This window comes from Rhinatrema bivittatum, chromosome 13 (assembly GCF_901001135.1).
Source record: "Rhinatrema bivittatum chromosome 13, aRhiBiv1.1, whole genome shotgun sequence".
NCBI lineage: Eukaryota > Metazoa > Chordata > Amphibia > Gymnophiona > Rhinatrematidae > Rhinatrema > Rhinatrema bivittatum.
Genome location: NC_042627.1, coordinates 66,007,628 through 66,027,124, shown reverse-complemented (window position 1 = coordinate 66,027,124; position 19,497 = coordinate 66,007,628). Strand labels below are relative to the sequence as shown.

Here is a 19,497-nt window from a genome sequence, read left to right as displayed (position 1 = left end):
GGGCGGAGTGTCAACTGGTGTCTCCCCAAGAGATCTATAGGGCCATGGTGTGGTCCTCACGTCATACTTGCACCATGTATTACTGATTAGATGTTTGGATGCAAGAGGTTACGACTTTCAGTGAAAGTTTGAGAATGGGTATTTCAGGATCCCGCCTGGTGTAGGGTGGTTTTGGTACATCCCGCTTGTCTGGACTGATCTGGGTATGTTCAGGAAAGGAAAGCTGGTTCTTACCTGCTAATTTTTGCTACTGTAATACCACAGATCAGAGACCTGTCCCACTATTAATGCCGAAAGACTGATTTTTTTTTTTTCTCTTTTCCCTGTTTTGGAGCATCTTATGTTTGAGTTAGGTGGTTGACAAACTAATTTTGATACTGGAGTTTTGTAGGTCTCCAGTTTAGGGGGATCCAACCCTGGATTTTTTTCGGTTCTCCCTGGCACGGGTAATGTCTAATCTCGGCTTGGGTACAGTCAATTCTGAGGGAATGCAGGGGGCGCACTTGGTTTCGTAGCAGTGCCTCTGTTTTGTTCTCTACCTCCATCTGCCGGTAAGGATGCAAAACCCACTTGTCTTGACTGATCTGTGTTTTACAGGGATGAAATTAGCAGGTAAGAACCAATTTTCCTTTATTTACCTATTCCATACCACTCATGTTTTTTATATATTTGTTATATTCCCTGACAAACTTCAGTAGTATATTGCCAGTTTGTCTTGATTTTACATGTTACATAATCCTAATTGTTTATATGTGACTTTGGTTGTGAGGAGTTTTTGGTTTTTTTTGGTTGCTTTTAGTTGGAAGAACAAATATCTAAGAATGAAGCATTATGCACAGAACTGCGCTCAAAGATCTCTGCACTCTGGGACAGACTACAGATAACAAATGTAGAGCGCGATGACTTTAACTTCTACACGACAGGATCTAAACCCCAAACAATAAAAGCAGTAAGTTAGGGGGTTTTTCTCTAATTTTTTTCTTCAATCCTACATTTTGCAGTATTTGGAATGCACATGATGACTAACCTTACATTCTATACATTAAAGTCTGAGCAGTGATTTAATATCATAGTGTTGCTGAGATATATAGATCCAGTGACTGACAGTGATAGCATTTTTTTTTTAACAATCTTGCATCTTGCCTTGAAAACAGGTAGTCATTTGTGCTGGCAAATGTCATTGACTTTTCTGTTATCTCTGTATAAATTCCTACTCCATTTGAGGCTGAAAAAAGTTAAATTGTACTCCATGTAGTTGTTGGCAATTCTGTGAGAATGTGATTAACAATCTCTAGCCCAGCTTTACAATGCATCATGTTTCTTGTATTAAGGCAGGTAATTTACTCATCTTTCGATCTGCAGTTACAGGCTGAAGTGAAACGTTTGGATGAATTAAAGCTTCAGAACATTAAAGAAGTTATTGAAGCAATCCGAAAAGAGTTTACCTATTACTGGGATAAATGCTTCTACAATGATGAACAGAGAAAAGCTTTTGCTCCTTTCTATGATGGTTTGTATTTGATTCCAGCACTAGTTTTGTTGTGTACATGCTTTCGTATCTTAATTTGAACATGCTTTCTATGCTTGACTTTAAAGATCTTGTGTTATATTTACCGAGGAAGATTTAAATGTATACCTTCATCTGCACTTCTACCAATAGATAGAGACAGAGTAAAACTGACTTGCTAACATATAGCCCTGCCCTGACAGCCTGCCAGTATTATGTCTCCAGCAGATGGTGGACATGACATATCTCCCTAGCTGGAATTGCTTGTGAAAAAAAAGAAAAAGATAAGAAACATAAAATGCCATACTGGGTCAGACCAAGGGTCCATCAAGCCCAGCATCCCGTTTCCAACAGTGGCCAATCCAGGCCATAAGAACCTGGCAAGTACCCATGAAGTGTTTGAGCTCCCAAAGTGACACCTGACTGGTTCCTCCCTCAGTTGAGCGGTTTAAGATATGAGGTCTGGCCAGGCTTAGACTTAGACAAGGGAAAGCTTGGTGGTGAAGGCTTGTGCCCTTTTCCCCCAAACTCAATGACCCCATTGTGCTCAGGTAAAGATAGGAGGGAAGTGTTAGAGCTGCCTCCTTTTCCTTACAGGGTCGTGTTCTCCCTCAACCTGCATGGGACAGAGGGTTGAGCAGCTTTTGCTAAGCCTTGCATCACTGGCTCATTCAGTCAGCTGTGTGGTAGGCTGCGCAGGGCATTCTCTCCCCCCACCTCCCCGCTCAGGTGGGGTGCACGTGTACTCACAGCATGGCAGTGTCTTAATGTAGGCGCACGTGTGTGCATAAAGTGACCTAGGTTTGAGAATGTAATTCGCCAACACCTGGATGCCGTTTGTATGTGTAGGCCTGCTTGAGGCCACTTGGAAAAAGTAATGGTGCCAATGACTGTCTAAGCGCCTTTCTAGTTTTGCAGCTTGCCATATAAGGGCAATCCAGACATCGCTGTCTCTTCATCTGTCAGCATTGTCTGGAGGCTTAAGTGATTTGCCTGCTCTGGATATTGTAGAGGTTGGGTCATCCCCTTAGCTGACTATTGGCTTAGAGAGGAGACAATATGGCGGACAGTTCCCCCTCGTCTCTTTTTCCTGATGGGTGAGACTTCCTTGGGGGAGGGATCAGAGAATATATTTGTACCTTTGGGACCTGGGTATGGCTTCATCCTTCTGGGTGGCTTTTCCAGGGCTTTAGAGGCCTTTCTGAAAGGGTATCCTGTGAAAACAAAGCAGCCCAGTAAGAAGGGATCATGTCAGCAGGCATCCTGCTTGCTGTCCCTGGAGATGTTGAGGAGGATGTGAATAATGACCCATCAGATGATTCTGGTGGGTACTCTATTTCGTACCTCTGGAAGAGGGAGAAATTCCACCTGACTTGGAACCACATAGGGCTATGTTCCATTTTTGTTTCCCTCACAAAGACAAGTTGCCAAGTCTGTTGTCTCAGACCTTGAAAGCACTTGGTGTAGACAGGGGTGACAATACAGGATTATAAAAATATCCCATATACACCTTGTGCAATGCATCCTATTTCCCACTCCTGGAGCCAACACAAGTTGATTGATTTTGAGTGGAACACTCTGGAAGCAAGTTTTAAAGGAGAGGTGCTCTTTGCATTTATACCCCTTGGATCCGAAAGCAAGGGAGCAGTTGATGCCTTGGTATGCACTGTTAAATGAACCACCATTCCTGAACATACCCAGATCAGTCCAGAGAAGTGGTTTATGTATCCCTACCAGCAGGTGGAGTCACTCAGACAGGTGTTTGAAGCTATGGCAATGAATTTGCAGATCACTTACTACCTGTTGTCTCGGGCAGGGTTGCGTCTGTCTCAGGAGACTCAAGCAGTGGGGTCTGATAGTGGGCCGGTAATGGAACCCGGAGCCGCATGCTTAGCTAATGCAGACTGTGACTTGGTGTGAATGGCTTCTAGAGGTGTGGTTTCCATGATGGCAGCTAGTTGCCAGTAGTGGCTGTGTAACCGATCAGCGGACGTTATTTCCAAGTCTAGTTTGACAAGGTTACCTTTTTAAGGTTCTCGCTTGTCTGGCAGTGAGTTGGGGGGGGGGGGGGAGATAGCGAATAAATGGGGCGAATCCAAAATTCCATGATTGCCAGAAGACAGGAAAGCGGTGGCATGTTCTTTGGGGGCAAAATCCCACTCCAAGGATTCCATTTGTTTCATCCTAAGAGGAGCAACTACTCAAGTCTCGTCTTTTTGGAAGATCTGTCCTTATGGGCTAAGAAGCTTCATAAGGACAGGCTCTGGATCTGGAGCTTCTTTCTTTACAAAGAAAAGGTGTAAGGGCTCACTTACTGAATCAGGAGATAGCCCCATCTCACTTTCATCAAAGATGGGCCCAGATTACAATGGATTAGTGGGTCCTGGAGGTGGTAGGGGGACAGCTATGTTCTAGAATTTCTCCAAATTCCTCCAAATGCATTTATGATCTCTCCAAGCAACTGCCTATTGAAGAAATCTGCAGCGGCTGTAACTTAAGAAGGCTGATTGATCTGAAAGCTATAATTCCAGTCCCCAGATCGCAAGAAAATGAGGCGCTATTCCATTTATTTTGTTCCCATCCTGGCTCTGAAGGGAGTCTGTCCTCATTTGCGGGTGACTCACTTCAGGATGGAAACTCCATGCGCCATAATTATGACAGTACTGAAAGGGGAATTTATCTCTTGATCTGATGAACGCCTATTTGCATATTTCCATTCGGGAACATTTCTTCATTTTGCCGATCTAGGGCATCACTTTCTGTTTCGGGCCCTACCCTTCGGACTGGCTATTGTGCCCAGGACCTTCTCCAAGGTCATGGTGGTAGTAGTAGCAGCAGCATCTGCACAAGGAGGGCATTCTAGTCCACCAGTATCTGTTGATTCGGATCAAGAGAACAGAAGAGTCAGGCGTCTCACAAAGTGATCTCCTTGCTTCGAAGTAGGCTAGGTGATGACCTTAGCCAAGAGCGGTTTACAGCAGATTCAGACTTTAGAATACTTGGCATGCAATTCGATATGGAGCAAGGCAGAGTTCTCCTGCTAGAGAATTGCATTCAGAAGTTGGTGATTCAAGTTCAGTCCTTGAGGACTGTTCTTCCAACAGTGTTGTCTTATTTGCAAATTCTGGAGTCTATGGTGACAATGTTTGAGGTAGTACCCTGGGCGATGTCACGGTTGTGGCCACTGCAGTGTATGTTGCTCTCCTGGTGAATCCACAGTCACAGGAGTTCACCGTGAGACTCCACTTGCCATTAGAGATGAGTGAACAGTTTTTTTTTTTACAAGCGGATCACCTCAAGAAAGGAGTGCCCTTGGAGACACCATTCTGATTGGTGCTCATGACAGATGCAAGCCTTTTGGATTGGGAGGGCTCGCTGTCAAGTAGATGGTATAAGGTCAATGGAATGCCAAGGAACAGCAACGGACCATCAATCCAATTGGAAGCGCTTATAGTTTGCTGAGTGGTGAGAATGTCTGACAGTGCAACAATGTTTGCCTTCATAAATCAGAGCGGAACCAGAAGCCAGCAGATGTTGATGGAGAGAGATGCGCTCATGGTCTCAGCAGAGCAACATCTTCAGGAGAGATCTGCTTCCCACGTTGCAGGGAAGGACAATGTGCGGGCAGACTTTCTCAGCAGACAAGTCTTGGACCCAGGAGCGTGGGAGCTGGCGGACAAGGCCTTTTGACTCAGTGGCTCGATGGAGTCGGCCTTATCTGGACTTAATAGCAAGCTCCAATAACAAAGTATCATGGCTCTACAGGTCACAGAAGAGATAAGAATGCTAGGAATCGATGCTCTCATCCAGGTGTGGCTGCAGAGTAGGATTTTATATGCCTTCCTGCCCTGGCCAATGATCAAAGTAATTTGAAAGACTGAAAGTCATACACAGACTGTACTTCTAGTGGTTCCAGATTGGCCTTGGAGGCCATGGTATGCTGATCTTCAGCAGTCCTCTCACTGCCACTCAGGAAGAATGTGTTGCACATTATCAGCCCCTGATGTGGTGATCTCTTTTGTTTTACAGTTTCCCTCTTGAGAGGGCTTTGCTGCTAAAGCGTGGTTATTCTTCAGTGGTGATTTTCCCCATTTCGCATCAGGAAGCTTTCTACCTCTCTGGCTTCTATTGGGGTTTGGAGAGTGTTCGAGAGTTGGTGTGGTGTGAGGTTATCACCCTCTTAAAGTAGAAATTCCACTAATATTGGAGTTTTTACAAGACAGTTTGGTTAATGCTTGGTCATGAACACTCTGAAGGGACTTGTAGCAGCTCTTACTTGCTATAGGGAGCGGATCAATGATAGATCCTTGTCTTCCCATCAGATGTTTCCAGGTTTTTGAAGGAAGACCAGCATCTACTTTCTCCCTTGTGTCTACTGGTGCCTCTTTGGGACCTTATTCTGGTTTTGCGTGTTTTGGCAGGTCCTATGTTTTGGCTATTATGTGATCTCTCATTGCAGCTGCTCACTTTAAACATTTTTTTTTTCTGGTGGTGAACTGTTTGGCAAGGTGGATTTCTGAGTTACAGGCTCTTTCTTGCCATGAGCCATTTCTGCAGATAACTCTGGGGGAGGGGGAGTATGCAGCTTAAGACTATCTCTTACTGAAGGTGGTTTTTTTGAATTTTATTTGAATTTGTTTATTTCCTTACCCAGATAGATAAGCGGGATGATTGGTTGTTTGCCTGCTTTGGATGTCATGTGTCATCTGGTGTGGTACTTGAAGGTTATTAGCTCCCTGGTGTGCTAACCCATTTTTCATCTGGTCAAGAAGAGTCTGGTGGTGGCTTAACAAAAACAGTCTGTAGAAAGGTATATGCCTGGAGTTCCTGACATGGACAATAGTGACAACAGATGTCATCTTAAGAGACTGGGGGACTTATTTTTGCAACTAGGTGGCAGAAGGCATATGGTCAGACAGGAAGCAAGTTAATCCATCAAGAGTTTGGAAACCAGAGCCATTTGCCTAACTCTCTGGCCGCCTTCCCACTGATTCATGGACTGGCAGTCAGTTTTATCTGACTGTGTTATAGTAATGGCATGTGTGAACTAACAAGGGGCACCAATAGCGGTCTCTTGAGCAACACGCTATCATGATGGAATGGGCTTGAAAACCCTTAATAGCACCATCAACTACTGACGCAGCCGGAAAGGGCAATGTCAGGCAGTCTTCCTTGATTGGCATTTGTTGGATCCGGGGAATGGGAATTGAGTGAGATGGCTTTCCAGTTAATGATCAACTGTTGGGGAGCCCCACAAGCTGATCTCGTGGTGGCAACGCAGAATTCCAAATATGGGATTTTCAGTCAGAGATAGACTGTATGGAAATAGACACCCTAATTCAACAGTGCCCAGAACACCATTTCTGTGAATGTGCTAGTCACTCATTGGAAGAATGCTAAGAATAGTCATTTATCTTTTGGTTTTAATGGCAGTTTCTCATTGGGCAGAGACCATGACGTTCTAATGTGGCTCAGAGGAAGATCCTCTATGGTTGCTGACAAGGACCAGTTACAAAAGGACTCTATCTTCATGAAGACCTAGCTCAATTCTAGCTTATCTTTTGGCCATTGAAAGGGTTCACTTTAGGCAAGAGGTCTACCAACCCCAGTGATTTTGAACATCTGGAGTAGCAGGCTGTAAACCAGGGAAGCAAGGGTTCAAATGCTCCTGTTCTTTGTGACCTTGAACAAATTACTTCATTCTCCAATGCCTCACTTACAAACTGCAAGTCCTCTGGGGATAAGGAAATACCTACATTCCCTGTACATACCTGGATCAGCCCAGACTGCTGGGTTATGCCTCCCTTCCAGCAGATGGAGACAGAAAAACTTGGAGGACACCCCTGTAAATAGGATGCGCCACCTGCAGCACCATCAGTATTTCTCTGTCTCCAGCAGATGAAGGTGGCAGAACCTGCAGTCCTGGCTAATTCTCTCTAAACAAGAAAAAAAAACTTATTTATATTCTTTTTTTATACCGAAGTATAGCTGAATGCCTTCACTCCGGTTTACAGTGTAACAAATTCATACAATGAACAGGTTATAAATTATAACACAATACAAAGAAATATATGTAACATCTCGGCAAAGGCAGAGTATAACATGTTAGAATGAGACAACGTAAGGCTTAATTTAGAATAAACTTGTTAAAGAAGTATTTGGGTTCAAGATGAAGGTTGATATTGGTATATATAGGTCATATCAGTCAGTGTATGACTGTCTAAACAACCATGTTTTTAGTTCTTTTTTGAATGTTTTGGAGTCTTTGATGGAACTTAGGTATCCTGGGATAGAGTTCCATTCTATTGGTCCAGCTATAGAGAAGGCTCTATGTCTAGTAGAGGATAGTTTTGCAGATGAGAGAGGAGGAATGAATAGCTGTAATTTGTCAGAAGATCTTGAAGAGCGGGGTGACTTGTGATTTGCAATCATGTTGTCCAGAGATGAATTGTTGTCTTTGTAAATTTCGTTATGTAGTATGGTTAAGGATTTGTATTTGATTCTTTGTGAAATTGGTAACCAATGGAGGTTTTTTAGGGTTGGGGAGATGTGATCAAACTTCCTTTTTCCGGTGAGCACTCGTGCAGCAGCATTTTGAAGTAATTGTAGTGATTTTAGGGAGGATTTAGGTAGTCCTAAGAAAATTGCGTTGCAATAATCTAGGCTTGAGAAAATGAGGGTCTGAAGAATTGTTCTGAAGTCATTCAGGTACAGTAATGGTTTGAGATGTTTGAGGATCTGGAGTTTATGAAAGCCTTCTCTCGTTTTTATAGCTATGCAATTCTTAAGGCTCAGGTCATAATCAATCCAGATACCAAGATCCTTTATTGGATTTTTTCATTTGAATGTTGGAGTTGTCGATTTTAATGTAAGGAATTTGAGAGGAATGAGTTGAGAAGTTTCTTTTTATTAAGATCCATTCGGTTTTGTTCATATTTAAACATAGTTTTAGTTGGTTGAGGAAAGTTTTGATTGAATTGAGGTATTTTACTGTGAGATATATAGCTTCTTCAATGGTAGATGTTATGGGGATGAGTAGTTGAATATCGTCAGCATAAAGAAAGAAGGTGATGCCAAGATTGGAGATGAAGTGACAGAGTGGTAGAAGAGAAATATTAGAGGATGGCAGATAAGGCGGATCCTTGTGGCACTCCTGTATTTAGAGGGTAGGGATCAGATGAGAAGTTATTAAAGGTGACTTTGAAAAACCTGTCTTAGAAATGAAGTAAACCAATCAAGGGTATTTCCAGTAAGACCTATGTTGGCAAGGCTTGATATTAGTAAATTGTGATCTACTGTATCGAAGGCAGCAGATCGAGCATAATTAGTAAGTGGTTCAGATTGTTATCAAAGCCTCTTATTAATTTGTTAGGTTTAACAGAAGGGTTTCAGTGCTGCGGTTCTTTCTGAAGCCATGTTGAGCGGGGTGAAGTATGTTTTCAAGATGTTCATTTAGTTGAAGCAAAGCAGTTTTCTCAATTTAGCAAGTAAAGGAAGGTTTGAGACAGGACGATAGTTATTTAGATCATTGGGATCTATGTTCTTTTTCTTTGGGATAGGAGTAATAGCTGCAGTTTTCAGATTAGATGGGAGAAGACCCTCTTCAAGTGATTTGTTTATAATTGAGGCTAGTATAGGAGAAATAATATGTGAAATTTCCTTTAGAATTCGGGTAGGTATAGAATCTAGTTCATGTCGGGCTGGGTTTATTTTTAGAAGCAACTTTTATAATTTAATGCTGGAAATTGGCTCAAATTTCGACCAGGAAGTTGATGGAGAAGTATTGTAAGGGATCTTAAAAGAAGGAGTGTTAAAGGAGTCTGAGATTTTGTCAATTTTGTTTTTAAAGAACTTTGCTAGGTCTTGGCTCAGGTTGTTAGCTTGAAGCTCCGAAATTCTGCAAGCGGAACAGATACACACCAGGAATACTGTCCTAAGTGAGGTCCTTGAGGGTAGCTCTCTTCAGAAGTTCAAACGGTGGACCGCCTAGAATTCGAAGGACCTAAATTGCATATCGGTAGCTTCACATGCTTTACTCCCTTTAATGACAGGACTATGTCGGGGTGCGATGAAAGAGTAGTTCCATCCTGATGATGGAGATCACCGAGGGCTGCTACCTGTACTTTGAGGGAATTGTAGGCTAATCCCATCTCCAGACCTTGCTGCAACAAAGAAGATCTGGGGTATTGTCGCATGACATGGAGAAAGTTGTGTGGACTGGCACCAAGACTCAAAAACTGTCCAGACCTGGACATAGTTCATGGAGGTGGAAAACTTCCTAGCCTTGAGAAGAGTGGAGATAACAGCCTCTGGGTACCCTCCTCTTCTCAGCCGGCGCCGCTCAAAAGCCAGGCCACTAGACAGAAGCGATCTCCCTGGTCGAAAAATACTGGGCCCTGTCGGAGAAGGTTCGGCAGATGTCTGTCGAAGCGGGTCATCCACCACAAGGGTTGACCAAGTCTGCAAACAACCTGCTGGAGTCTGAGAAATACTGAAGGTTTACAGAGGGTGCACCAGTTATCAGGGACTGCCCTCTCAGTTTTTGCTCTGACTCCATCTTCTGGAATTTGGGACATACCAGGATCAGTCCACACCATGGGTTATGTACAGGAAACAGGCTGATCATTTGGAGGGGCGGTAGCGTATGGGGCAGATGCCTTGTAAGATCTTCGCGTACTATGGCTTCTGCGGTGTCAGCCCACAGGCTTGGCTCCGTAATTGATCGGCTGATGTTTCCTCCAAGTCGCAGCTGGGTGCTTTTCAGTTTCGGGGGAAATTACTTTTTGGAGATGATTTAGAGCAGCTCATTAAGTCCTTGGGGGACAATAAAGTGTACAAGCTCCTAGAGGATAGACCAAAAGCTTCCAGAGGTTTCGGCCCTTCCCAGTCAAGTTTTCAGGGGCAGCACCGTTTTCACCAGTCTAAGCCGGCTCTGGCCAAAGACAAGTCGTCCAGCAGGTCGCAGATCTGGTCTCATTCCTTTCGTGGCCGTAGACCTGCCCGAGATGGTGCCACAGGGTGACGGGAGTCAGTCCTCCCAATGAAATAATGCCGGCCCACTCCCCTGTTACGGTCGTTGGGGGGGGGGGGGGGGGTTGGCCCTGTTTTACGAGGAGTGGGTCAAAATAACATCAGACCATTGGGTTGTAAACCTTATAGAACACTGCTACGCCTTAGATTTTGCTTGCCCCTTACGCGATCTATTTCTGATGTCTCCCTGTGGGTCTCTGGAGAAAAGGTTGTGGGACCTCGAGGCGGTTGTTCCATTTCCTCTGAACGAACTTCGAACCGGCAGGTATTAAATTTATTTTCTGGTTCCGAAGAAGGAAGGGTCCTTCCATCCGATTTTTAGATCTCAACAAGGTCAACAGAGCTCTGAATACCCAGTTTTCATATGTAGACGCTACGTTCCGTAATCACCTCTGTCAGAGCAGGGGAGTTGCGTCCCTCGATTTGACGGAAGCATACCTACACATTGCAATTTGGAAGGACCATCAGCAGTATCTCCAGTTTATTATCCTCAGCAAGCATTACCAGTTTCAGCATCCTTCCCAAGAACGGTGCCAAGGATTCGCCCGTGGAGTGGATATAGATTCCAAAAGATTACAGGTAAACTGCTGTCCAGTCCCTAGATTAGGGCATCTATATTTTTAGTGGGGTTCAGTGTTTAGTTGAGTATAATTATGGTTATCCTTTTCAATTTTTTTAATCAAGTTTTTTCAAAACTATATCCACAGTGGCTTTTGACGAGAATACTGAAGGGCTGAGGTCACTGCAGGGGTGTATGTAGGGTGACGTCAGCTTTGAAACCTGACTCAGTCTCTGCTGGCAGGGGAGCATAACCCATTGGTCCTGAGTCCATATGTCTACACTAAGGAAAAAAAAAAATCTAATTTCTTTATTGGTAAGATGCATTTATTTTTTGTGTGCACTGTAGTGTATTAGCATTTGCTCTTTCACTGTGCATGTCGATGGGTAGACATCATGCTCTTAACTATAGCTCCCTCTTGTGCCACCAGTGAAACTGTGATATGTAAAAAGTTTACAAAGCTACCGTATTTTTTGCTCCATAAGACGCACCTAGGATTCAGAGGGGGAAAATTAAAAAAAAAAAAAAAATTGTGCTAAACCTGCTCTGTCCTCGGGCATCTGTGCGTCTTATGGAGCAAATTAGGGGAGTGCATAACATTTTTTTCTCCCCATTTTGTTTTCGGGTCTGGGGAGGGCCATTTCGGTCCATTACCCAGATCAGAAAACCTTTGTCTTTCTATTTCTGTGGGGAACCCCCAACCCCCCCCCCCCCCCCCCCCCCCCCAAGATCTGCCAAAAGACCCTGGTGGTCCAGCAGGGGTCCGGGAGCGATCACTTGGACTTGGGCCGTCAGCTGCCAGTAATCAAAATGGCGTGGACTGCCCTTTGCCCTTTGCCCTTACTATGTCACTGGGGCTGACCAATGGCATCGGAGGGTGACATTGGAATGGGCATGCTCAAGAAAGAAGATGCTGCTGCGGTAGTTGAACTGGCCTGCAGTTTCCAAGTTGAAGGGGGGGCAAAGGGGAACTTGAGAGAGCAGGGGTTGGGGGAGAGGAGAAAGAAAGTGGGATAGTTAGCCTGTGAAGGGGAAAAGGAATGTTCTGGGATTGGTCTGCAGATTGGTGGTGGGGAGGGGGTAGCACCTAATATTTAGTGAATTTCCATTGTTCTCAGCTATAATCTTTGTCCACAGAGGAGTATTCAGAAGAACTTCTGTATCTTCATGACATGGAACTTGTGCGTTTAAAACAGTGCTATGAAACTCACAAAGAGCTATTTGAATCTGTGCAGAAATGGGAGGAGAACTGGAAATTGTACTTGGAGTTTGAGGTAACCAGTAGTAATTTTCTGCCAAGTTGCTGACATGTAATGGTTTTAAGCTTCCTTTTTTCAGTTGCAGCTGGAGTAGAAGGTAAAGGCAGCTGCTGGCCCTGACCTTAAAAAAAAACCAAAAAAAAAAAACCTGAAGATAACCTAGAAGAATATATAAAAAAGTCTTACTAAATATTGCAAATGTCTGAGCTTAGCCAAACAATAGGCCTATTAATATTTATCATGTAAGTGATGCATTCAGCCTCTAGATCACAATATCAACCCATTTTGTAGTAACTTCACAAAGACTTCTTGATCAAATTAATGGAAATGTTTGCTAGGAGGGTTTTTTAGGTTGTATAGTGCCACAGGAGAATGCTGACTGAAAGCTGTAGGTGGTAACAATACAGTGGTGATACAAAGCAAACAGTTTGAACAGATATGTTGTTGGAATGTTCAGTGCAGTTGAACATAACCCAGCTGCTAGTTGACCGTCTTTAACAACCCCCAAAAACTTTTGTGACAATGGCACTCTAATCAGAAGTAGAGAATCTGCGAAGTGTTGAAAGCTCCTTTCCTAAGTCGGTAGAATCTTAAACAAATTCTAGCTTGCACTCAAGTTCAAGGTGAAGTATATAAAATATACATAACTTAAAATACATATCAGACAAAACATCTGTAGACTTCATATATTCACCTTTACTGTAGTTTACATTACAAATTGTACAGAGAACTTTTGCCAGAAGCTCATGAGAACAGATACATTTTAAGCTTTCTTAAAGAACTATGCACAAGCCAGTGTTCTCAAGTTTCTGGCAGAGAATTCCAAAATATTTGGGCCTGCTACAGAAAATGCCCTTTGTCTAGTAAGATTTAGTTGAGCTTCTTTAGGGATTGGGATCTCCAGCAAATTTGTTAGCGCATCGTAAAGTACGCACGTTTTTAAACCTACACGACCACAATAGCCCAGGGGGTAGTATCACTGTACAGTAATGTATGAATAAGTCTCTAACTTTTTTTTTATACCACACCTGCCATTTAATTGGGAGCCAGTGCAATGAGGGAAGAACTGGAATAATGTGGTTCCCTGTACATACCAGGATCAGTCCAGACTGTGGGTTATGTCCCCCTTCCAGCAGATGGAGTCAGAGCAAAGACTGAGGGCGGTCCCTCATGACTGGTGCACCCTCTGTAAACCTTCAGTATTTCTCTGACTCCAGCAGATTTGGGTTGCACATTCGGTTCTCCCATTTTATCTCTGTGAGAATAGTCTTTGATTTATTTCTCCTGTTTTCTTAACACTTTTTACTTGGATGGCTCTTATTTAAAAAAATAAAAAATAAAAGCAAAGGCTTTTCATTGTAGCTTTGCTCTACTTTCTATGGGTTGTCCTGCAGGCTTGCAGGCAGAGCTTTCATTCAGTGGCAGACCTGTCATCTTTTTTTTTTTTTTTAATTTATTGCTGTATCGTTTTGGGGGTAAGCTTGTTAACTTTCCTTTTACAGGGCTGTCATTTGCTGCCTTTAGGGGGTGAAGTTGGTGGTCCAACCTCTCCCCCTTGATATCTACCCGCTGCCCAGAGATGTCGTTTCCTCAGGGCAGCCCCTAAGCTTCAGAGACGCGACATCCCTCTGGCTTGAAAGAAAAAAAAACCAAAAAACAGAACGGGTCGTTAAAAGTTCATAAGGCAGTGCAGGACTTTGATTTCGTTCCTGCTATCGAAGGTTTTTGGAGGTCTGGGTTCCAAGCCCATCTTGACTTGCCTCCATGCCGCGGTTGACGCGATGCAGTACCTGCGGGGAGCCCGGATCGCGGCTCTCCCGGGAAGGCCTGTGCGCTCTGTGCCTCCTCAGTGGGGAGGGCACCTCGAGCCTTAGAGGGCGGTCTGTTTCGCGCGCTAGGCTCTGAGGAACCCGTTCCCGTCTAACACGGGAACGACGGCCATCTTGGATCCACTACTTGCTGCTCCAGCACTGCCTCCCGGGGATTCAGACCCAGACGGACCTCATTCTCCTCCGCTTCTCTTCCCGGCACACCTCCCCGGTGCAGAGCCGCCCTCAGAAAACCCTCCGGCCATCCCTCCCCTGGAGCCTTTTTCCACAGAATTTATTCTGCTGATGCATGGGGCTTATTTGGCAAGGCTCAGCCAGCACCAGGATGCGGTTTTGGCTCCTCATCCCCCTAAAGTGGTCAGTCTGGGGGAACTCCCGGACGTGGCAGGGGGGGCCTCTGGGATCGGTACCGTCACGGCCCGGTACAGCACCAGTATTTCTGGCCCTGCCATTCCAGTGTCCCCTGCCATTTGCCCATCCCAACCGGTCCTGACCTGACGCCCTCGGCGCAAGTCGAAGGGTAACATCCTCGGGTTCTACGCCTTTTCCAGAGCGATGAGATGGTTAAGCTTATCTCACATGTCCTGGCCGGATTAGATATTGAGGCCCCCCCAGGAGACTCCTACCGCCAGCACTGCAACCGAAGAGGGGGGGCTCCTGTCCTACCAGGGCTCAAGCCACCTTTGAAGACTTTCCTTTTCGTCCTATGCTCCTCCAATTGCTGTCCAGGGAGTGGGAGACTCCGGAGGCCTCTGCAGGTTGTCAGAGTGATGGACAGAATGTATCCACTCCCCGAGGAGTCCCTGGAACTACTTAAGCTACCGAAGGTGGATGCGTCTGTATCCTCAGTCACGGCTAGGACACCTATTCCTGTGACTGGAGGAGCAGCCCTCAGGGATTTGCAGGACCGCAAACTTGAGGTATATTTGAAGAGCGTGTTTGAGGCGTCCGCCTTGGGAGTTCAGACTGCTGTTTGTAGCTCCCTGATGCAGCGTGCATGACTCCGGTGGGTCCAACAACTACTCGGGATTCAGGACCTGCCTCCAAGGGAGGCACAACAGGCAGAAAGGCTAAAAGCCATCATAGCGTATGACGTGGACACACTGTATGATCTTCTCCGGGTACTGGCCAGATCTATGGTTTCCATAGTCTCAGCTCAGCACCTCCTCTGGCTCAGGACCTGGTCCGTGGATTCCTCCTCCTAGTCTCAACTAGTCTTCCTTCCCATCAAGGGTAAGTTATTTGAAAAGGAGATGGAGCAACTTATTACGTCGCTCGGGGAGCATAAGGTACTTAAGTTACCGGAAGATCGTCCTCTGAGATCCAGAACGTACAGCTCTGCACTGAACCATTTCAGAGGACAACTGCGCTTCCGCCAGGTGCGGCCAGCGTCCCACAGGCCTCCCTCGTCTAGATTGCAGTCCTGGTCTCATTCCTTTCGGGGATGAAGATCAGCCCAAGACACTCTCTCCCATGGGACTGCCACTGTGAAACATTGCCGGCCCACTCTTCGATTCCCCGGATAGGAGGTCACCTGTCGCTCTTCTATGAGGAGTGGGTCACAATCGCCTCAGACCAGGGCATTCTGGATATTTCAGCGCAGTTACGCTTTAGAATTTGCTCGACCCTCTCAGAGACAGGTTTGTCTTTTCTCCGTGCGGACTAAGGAAACTGGGCGCAATACGTCAGACGCTAGACCGCCTCCTGGATCTGGGAGCCATTCTTCCGGTGCCACTTCCGGAACAAGGACTTTGCCATTATTCAGTCTACTTCGTAGCCCACAAGCAATAAGGCTCCTTCCGGCCGATTCTGGATCTCAAGATGGTCAACAGGACGCTCAAGATACCACACTTCAGGATGGAAACTCTGCGCTTGGGGATTGCTGCGGTGCATGGGGGAGAGTTCCTGGCGTCCTTGGACTTGACGGAGGCTTATCTCCATACCTACAGTACCTGAATGTAAACCGATGTGATATCTAAGATCGAATGTTGGTATATACAAAAAAAAAAATAATTAATTAAAAAAATATCCCCATCCTGAAGGAGCATCAGCGCCTCCTTCGCTTCAAGATTTTGGGGCAGCACTTCCAGTTCCAGGCCCTGCCATTTGACCTGGCAACCGCTCATCGCAGTAGTAGTAGTGGTGGTGGCGGCCCTGAGGAAGGAACAGATCCTGGTCCCTCGACTTCCTGGGAGCTCATTTCGACATCAAAAGGCACAGGCTCTCTTCGTCTGGAGCAGGCCCAATCGCTCCTTGCACAGGTTCAGCGTTTCGGGACCTCTGACTTCCCACAGCCTGGGACTATCTCAAGTTGCTAGGTTCCATGGCCTCCACAACAGATGTGCCTTGGGCCTTTGCCCACATGCGTCCCTTACAAAGAGCATTACTCTCCCGTTGGAAGCCGGTTGAGGTTCCACAATGGGTACTCGTTACAGGCGCCAACCTTACCGGCTGGGGGCCAGCATGTGGTCTGCACTTGACGCAGGGTCAGTGGACACCAGAACAGGCAACTAGAGACGAGCCGTCCGTCTTGCGCTGCAGCATTTTCTGCCCCTAGCGCAAGGCCGAGCAGTCCAGATCCTCTCCATCACCACGACTGTGGCGTACATCAATCGTCAGGGGGGAACAAGAAGTCTCTCTCCATGTGACTCGGGAGACTAACAAGCTGATGCCATGGGTGGAACTCCACCTGTCTCAACTGGTGGCGTCCCACATTGCAGGGATGGACAATTTTCAGGTGGCTTTTTTAAGTCGCCAGTGCTTAGATCCCGGAGAATGGTAACTGTCCCAGGAGACAGTGGCACTGCTCGTCACACAATGGGGGACTCTCCATCTGGATCTAATGGCCATGCAACGGAACGCAAAGGCTCCGTGCTTTTTCAGCTGCAGAAGGCATCAATGCCCTAGCCCTCCCGTGGCCAAGGAACATCCTACGTGCCATGTTTCCGCCTTAGTCCCTGGTGGTAAGAGTGCTCCGAAGAATAGAGGGTCACCAGGGGCCCATGATCCTCGTGGCTCCGGTGTGGCCTCGTCGTCTGTGGTTCTCAGGCTTAGTCAACCTAGCGGTAGACTGTCTGCTGCGCCTAGGGCATCTGTCGAATCTCCTACAGTAGGGACCAGTATTTTTCGACCAGGTAGACTGCTTCTGTCTAGCGGCCTGGCTTTTGGAACGGCGCCGGCTGAGGAGACTAAGGTATCCAGCAGCGGTTATCTCCACTCTTCTCAAGGCTGGGAAGCCTTCCACCTCCAGGTCCTATGTCCGAGCTTGGAAAGTGTTTGAGGCTTGCTGCCAGTCCTCACGTCCCTCTCCACGGCATGCGACCATAGCCCAGATCTTGTCATTCTTACAGCGAGGGCTGGAGAGGGGATTAGCCTACAATTTTCTCAGAGTTCAGGTAGCAGACTTAGGTGCTCTAGTTCATCATCGGGATGGCCGCCCTCTTGCGACACACCCGGATGTGGTCCGGTTCTTGAAGGGAGTAAAGCATGTGAAACACTGATTCGCAATTTATGCCCCTCTGAGTTTTGATTTTGATCCTTTGTATTCTTGGCGGGCTGCCCTTTCAACCGCTGTAGAGCACTACCCTCAAGGACCTGACTCTTGAGACAGTTTTCCTTGGTTGCCATGTGTTCCGCTCACAGAATCTCAGAGCTGCAGGCTTTGTCATGTAGTGAGCCTTATCTCCGCTCTACAGATTCCGGAGTATCCTCAGGTTTCGTACCATCTTTCCTTCCAAAGGTGGTCTTGTCTTTTCATTTGAATCAGTTGGTGGAACTACCATCATTCCAGGATGAGGATTCCAAGAAGCTCAGGCACCTAGATGTCAAGCGAATCCTCCTTCGATTTCTGGAGGTTACTTACGACTTCTGCTTAGCAGATCATTTTTGTCTTCTGGAGTGGTCCCAAGAAGGGGAACTAGGCTTCAGTGACCACCGTTGCCCGATGGATGAAGGAAGCAATCTCTACCGTGTACATTGGCACGGGGCATTAGCCCCCAGACGGTATTAAAGCTAATTCTTTTCAAGCTCAAGCAGTCTCTCTGCAGGAATTTTGCCAAACGGCCTCTTGGAAGTCTTTGCGCACTTTTGCGCATCACTATCGCTTGAATCTGCAATTGACGACCTCTGGTTCTTTTGGGGCTCAGGGCATTTGAGCTGGGATATGTGACCCACCCTATTTAAGGGAAGCTTTGGTACATCCCACAGTCTGGACTGATCCTGGTACGTACAGGGAAAAGAGAATTTCCTTACCTGCTAATTTTCGTTCCTGTAGTACCATGGATCAATCCAGATGCCCACCCTAAGGATTTTGTGGGGTTTTTTCTTTGGGTTAATCCTTCAGCTCGACTGTGTAATCATTTCAGGACCTGTTTGGGAATGACAGAGTTCACATTGCAAGTTTGCCTATTCAGATTTACAGTTTGATGTTCAATTTAGTTGATATTCATTTTTGTATTGATCCATCCAAGGGGTTTTTCTTTGTTGCTTGGATATTCTTAATACTGAAGGTTTACAGAGGGCGCACCAGTCATGAGGAACTGTCCTCTGTCTTTGCTGTGACTCCATCTGCTGGAAGGGGGACATAACCCACGGTCTGGACTGATCCATGGTACTACAGTAACGAAAATTAGCAGGTAGGGAAATAATTTTCTCTTACACATTTGTACGGTTGTCAAGATCTTGGCACTCTCATTCGGGATGATTTGTAAAGCTCAGATGATACTTCCTGGCAAACCCATATAGAGCGAATTGACAATAGTCCAGTCAGCACCTATGCTTGACAAACGGTTCTGAAATATTGTGGTTCCAATAAGAGCTTTAATTACCTAAGCAGACACATAATCAATTAAATCATTCTATATATTATTTGAGAATGAAATCATGTAATGTCAATTATACCCTAACTTCTTGATTATCTGGGCAATGGGGATGTGATCATTGAATTCAAAAGCTAGTGGAGTTATAGCAAGTAGCTACTCAAAATAATTCTGGACATTTAACATTGGTTTGTGAAACAACCACTTTACTGTTCTCAAACAGATACTAGATCAAAAATATTTGTCTAGAATGAGTTATAGTTAACAAAATGTAATGTTGGCATAAACCTTATAGGTTACACTGAGGCATGCAAATACTTTACAAAGTGGGATAAATATAAATATTGGAGGATTGCCAATAAGACAGAACCTTGAACGCTGGAAACTACATTGCCTGTTCTGATTTGCTGGACTTGGTTAGATAGTATGTAAACCAATTGAGTACTGCGCCTAATAACAGCATACAGTTATTTGCTAGGAGGACTTTGATCATATC

At 45.6% G+C, this 19,497-nt stretch overlaps 1 protein-coding gene across 7 annotated transcripts in view; it reads left to right on the top strand.

The window, feature by feature from the left end:
• The window catches only part of PRC1 (protein regulator of cytokinesis 1), a 121,013-nt gene that overhangs the window by 33,452 nt on the left and 68,064 nt on the right, over positions 1 to 19,497 (top strand). For all 7 annotated transcript variants that reach the window (XM_029574725.1, XM_029574730.1, XM_029574726.1 and 4 more), the window contains exons 6-8: positions 800 to 949; positions 1,363 to 1,510; positions 12,234 to 12,370. In XM_029574725.1, the coding sequence (XP_029430585.1) occupies positions 800 to 949; positions 1,363 to 1,510; positions 12,234 to 12,370 (435 nt within the window). The remainder of the gene's footprint in view (positions 1 to 799; positions 950 to 1,362; positions 1,511 to 12,233; positions 12,371 to 19,497) is intronic.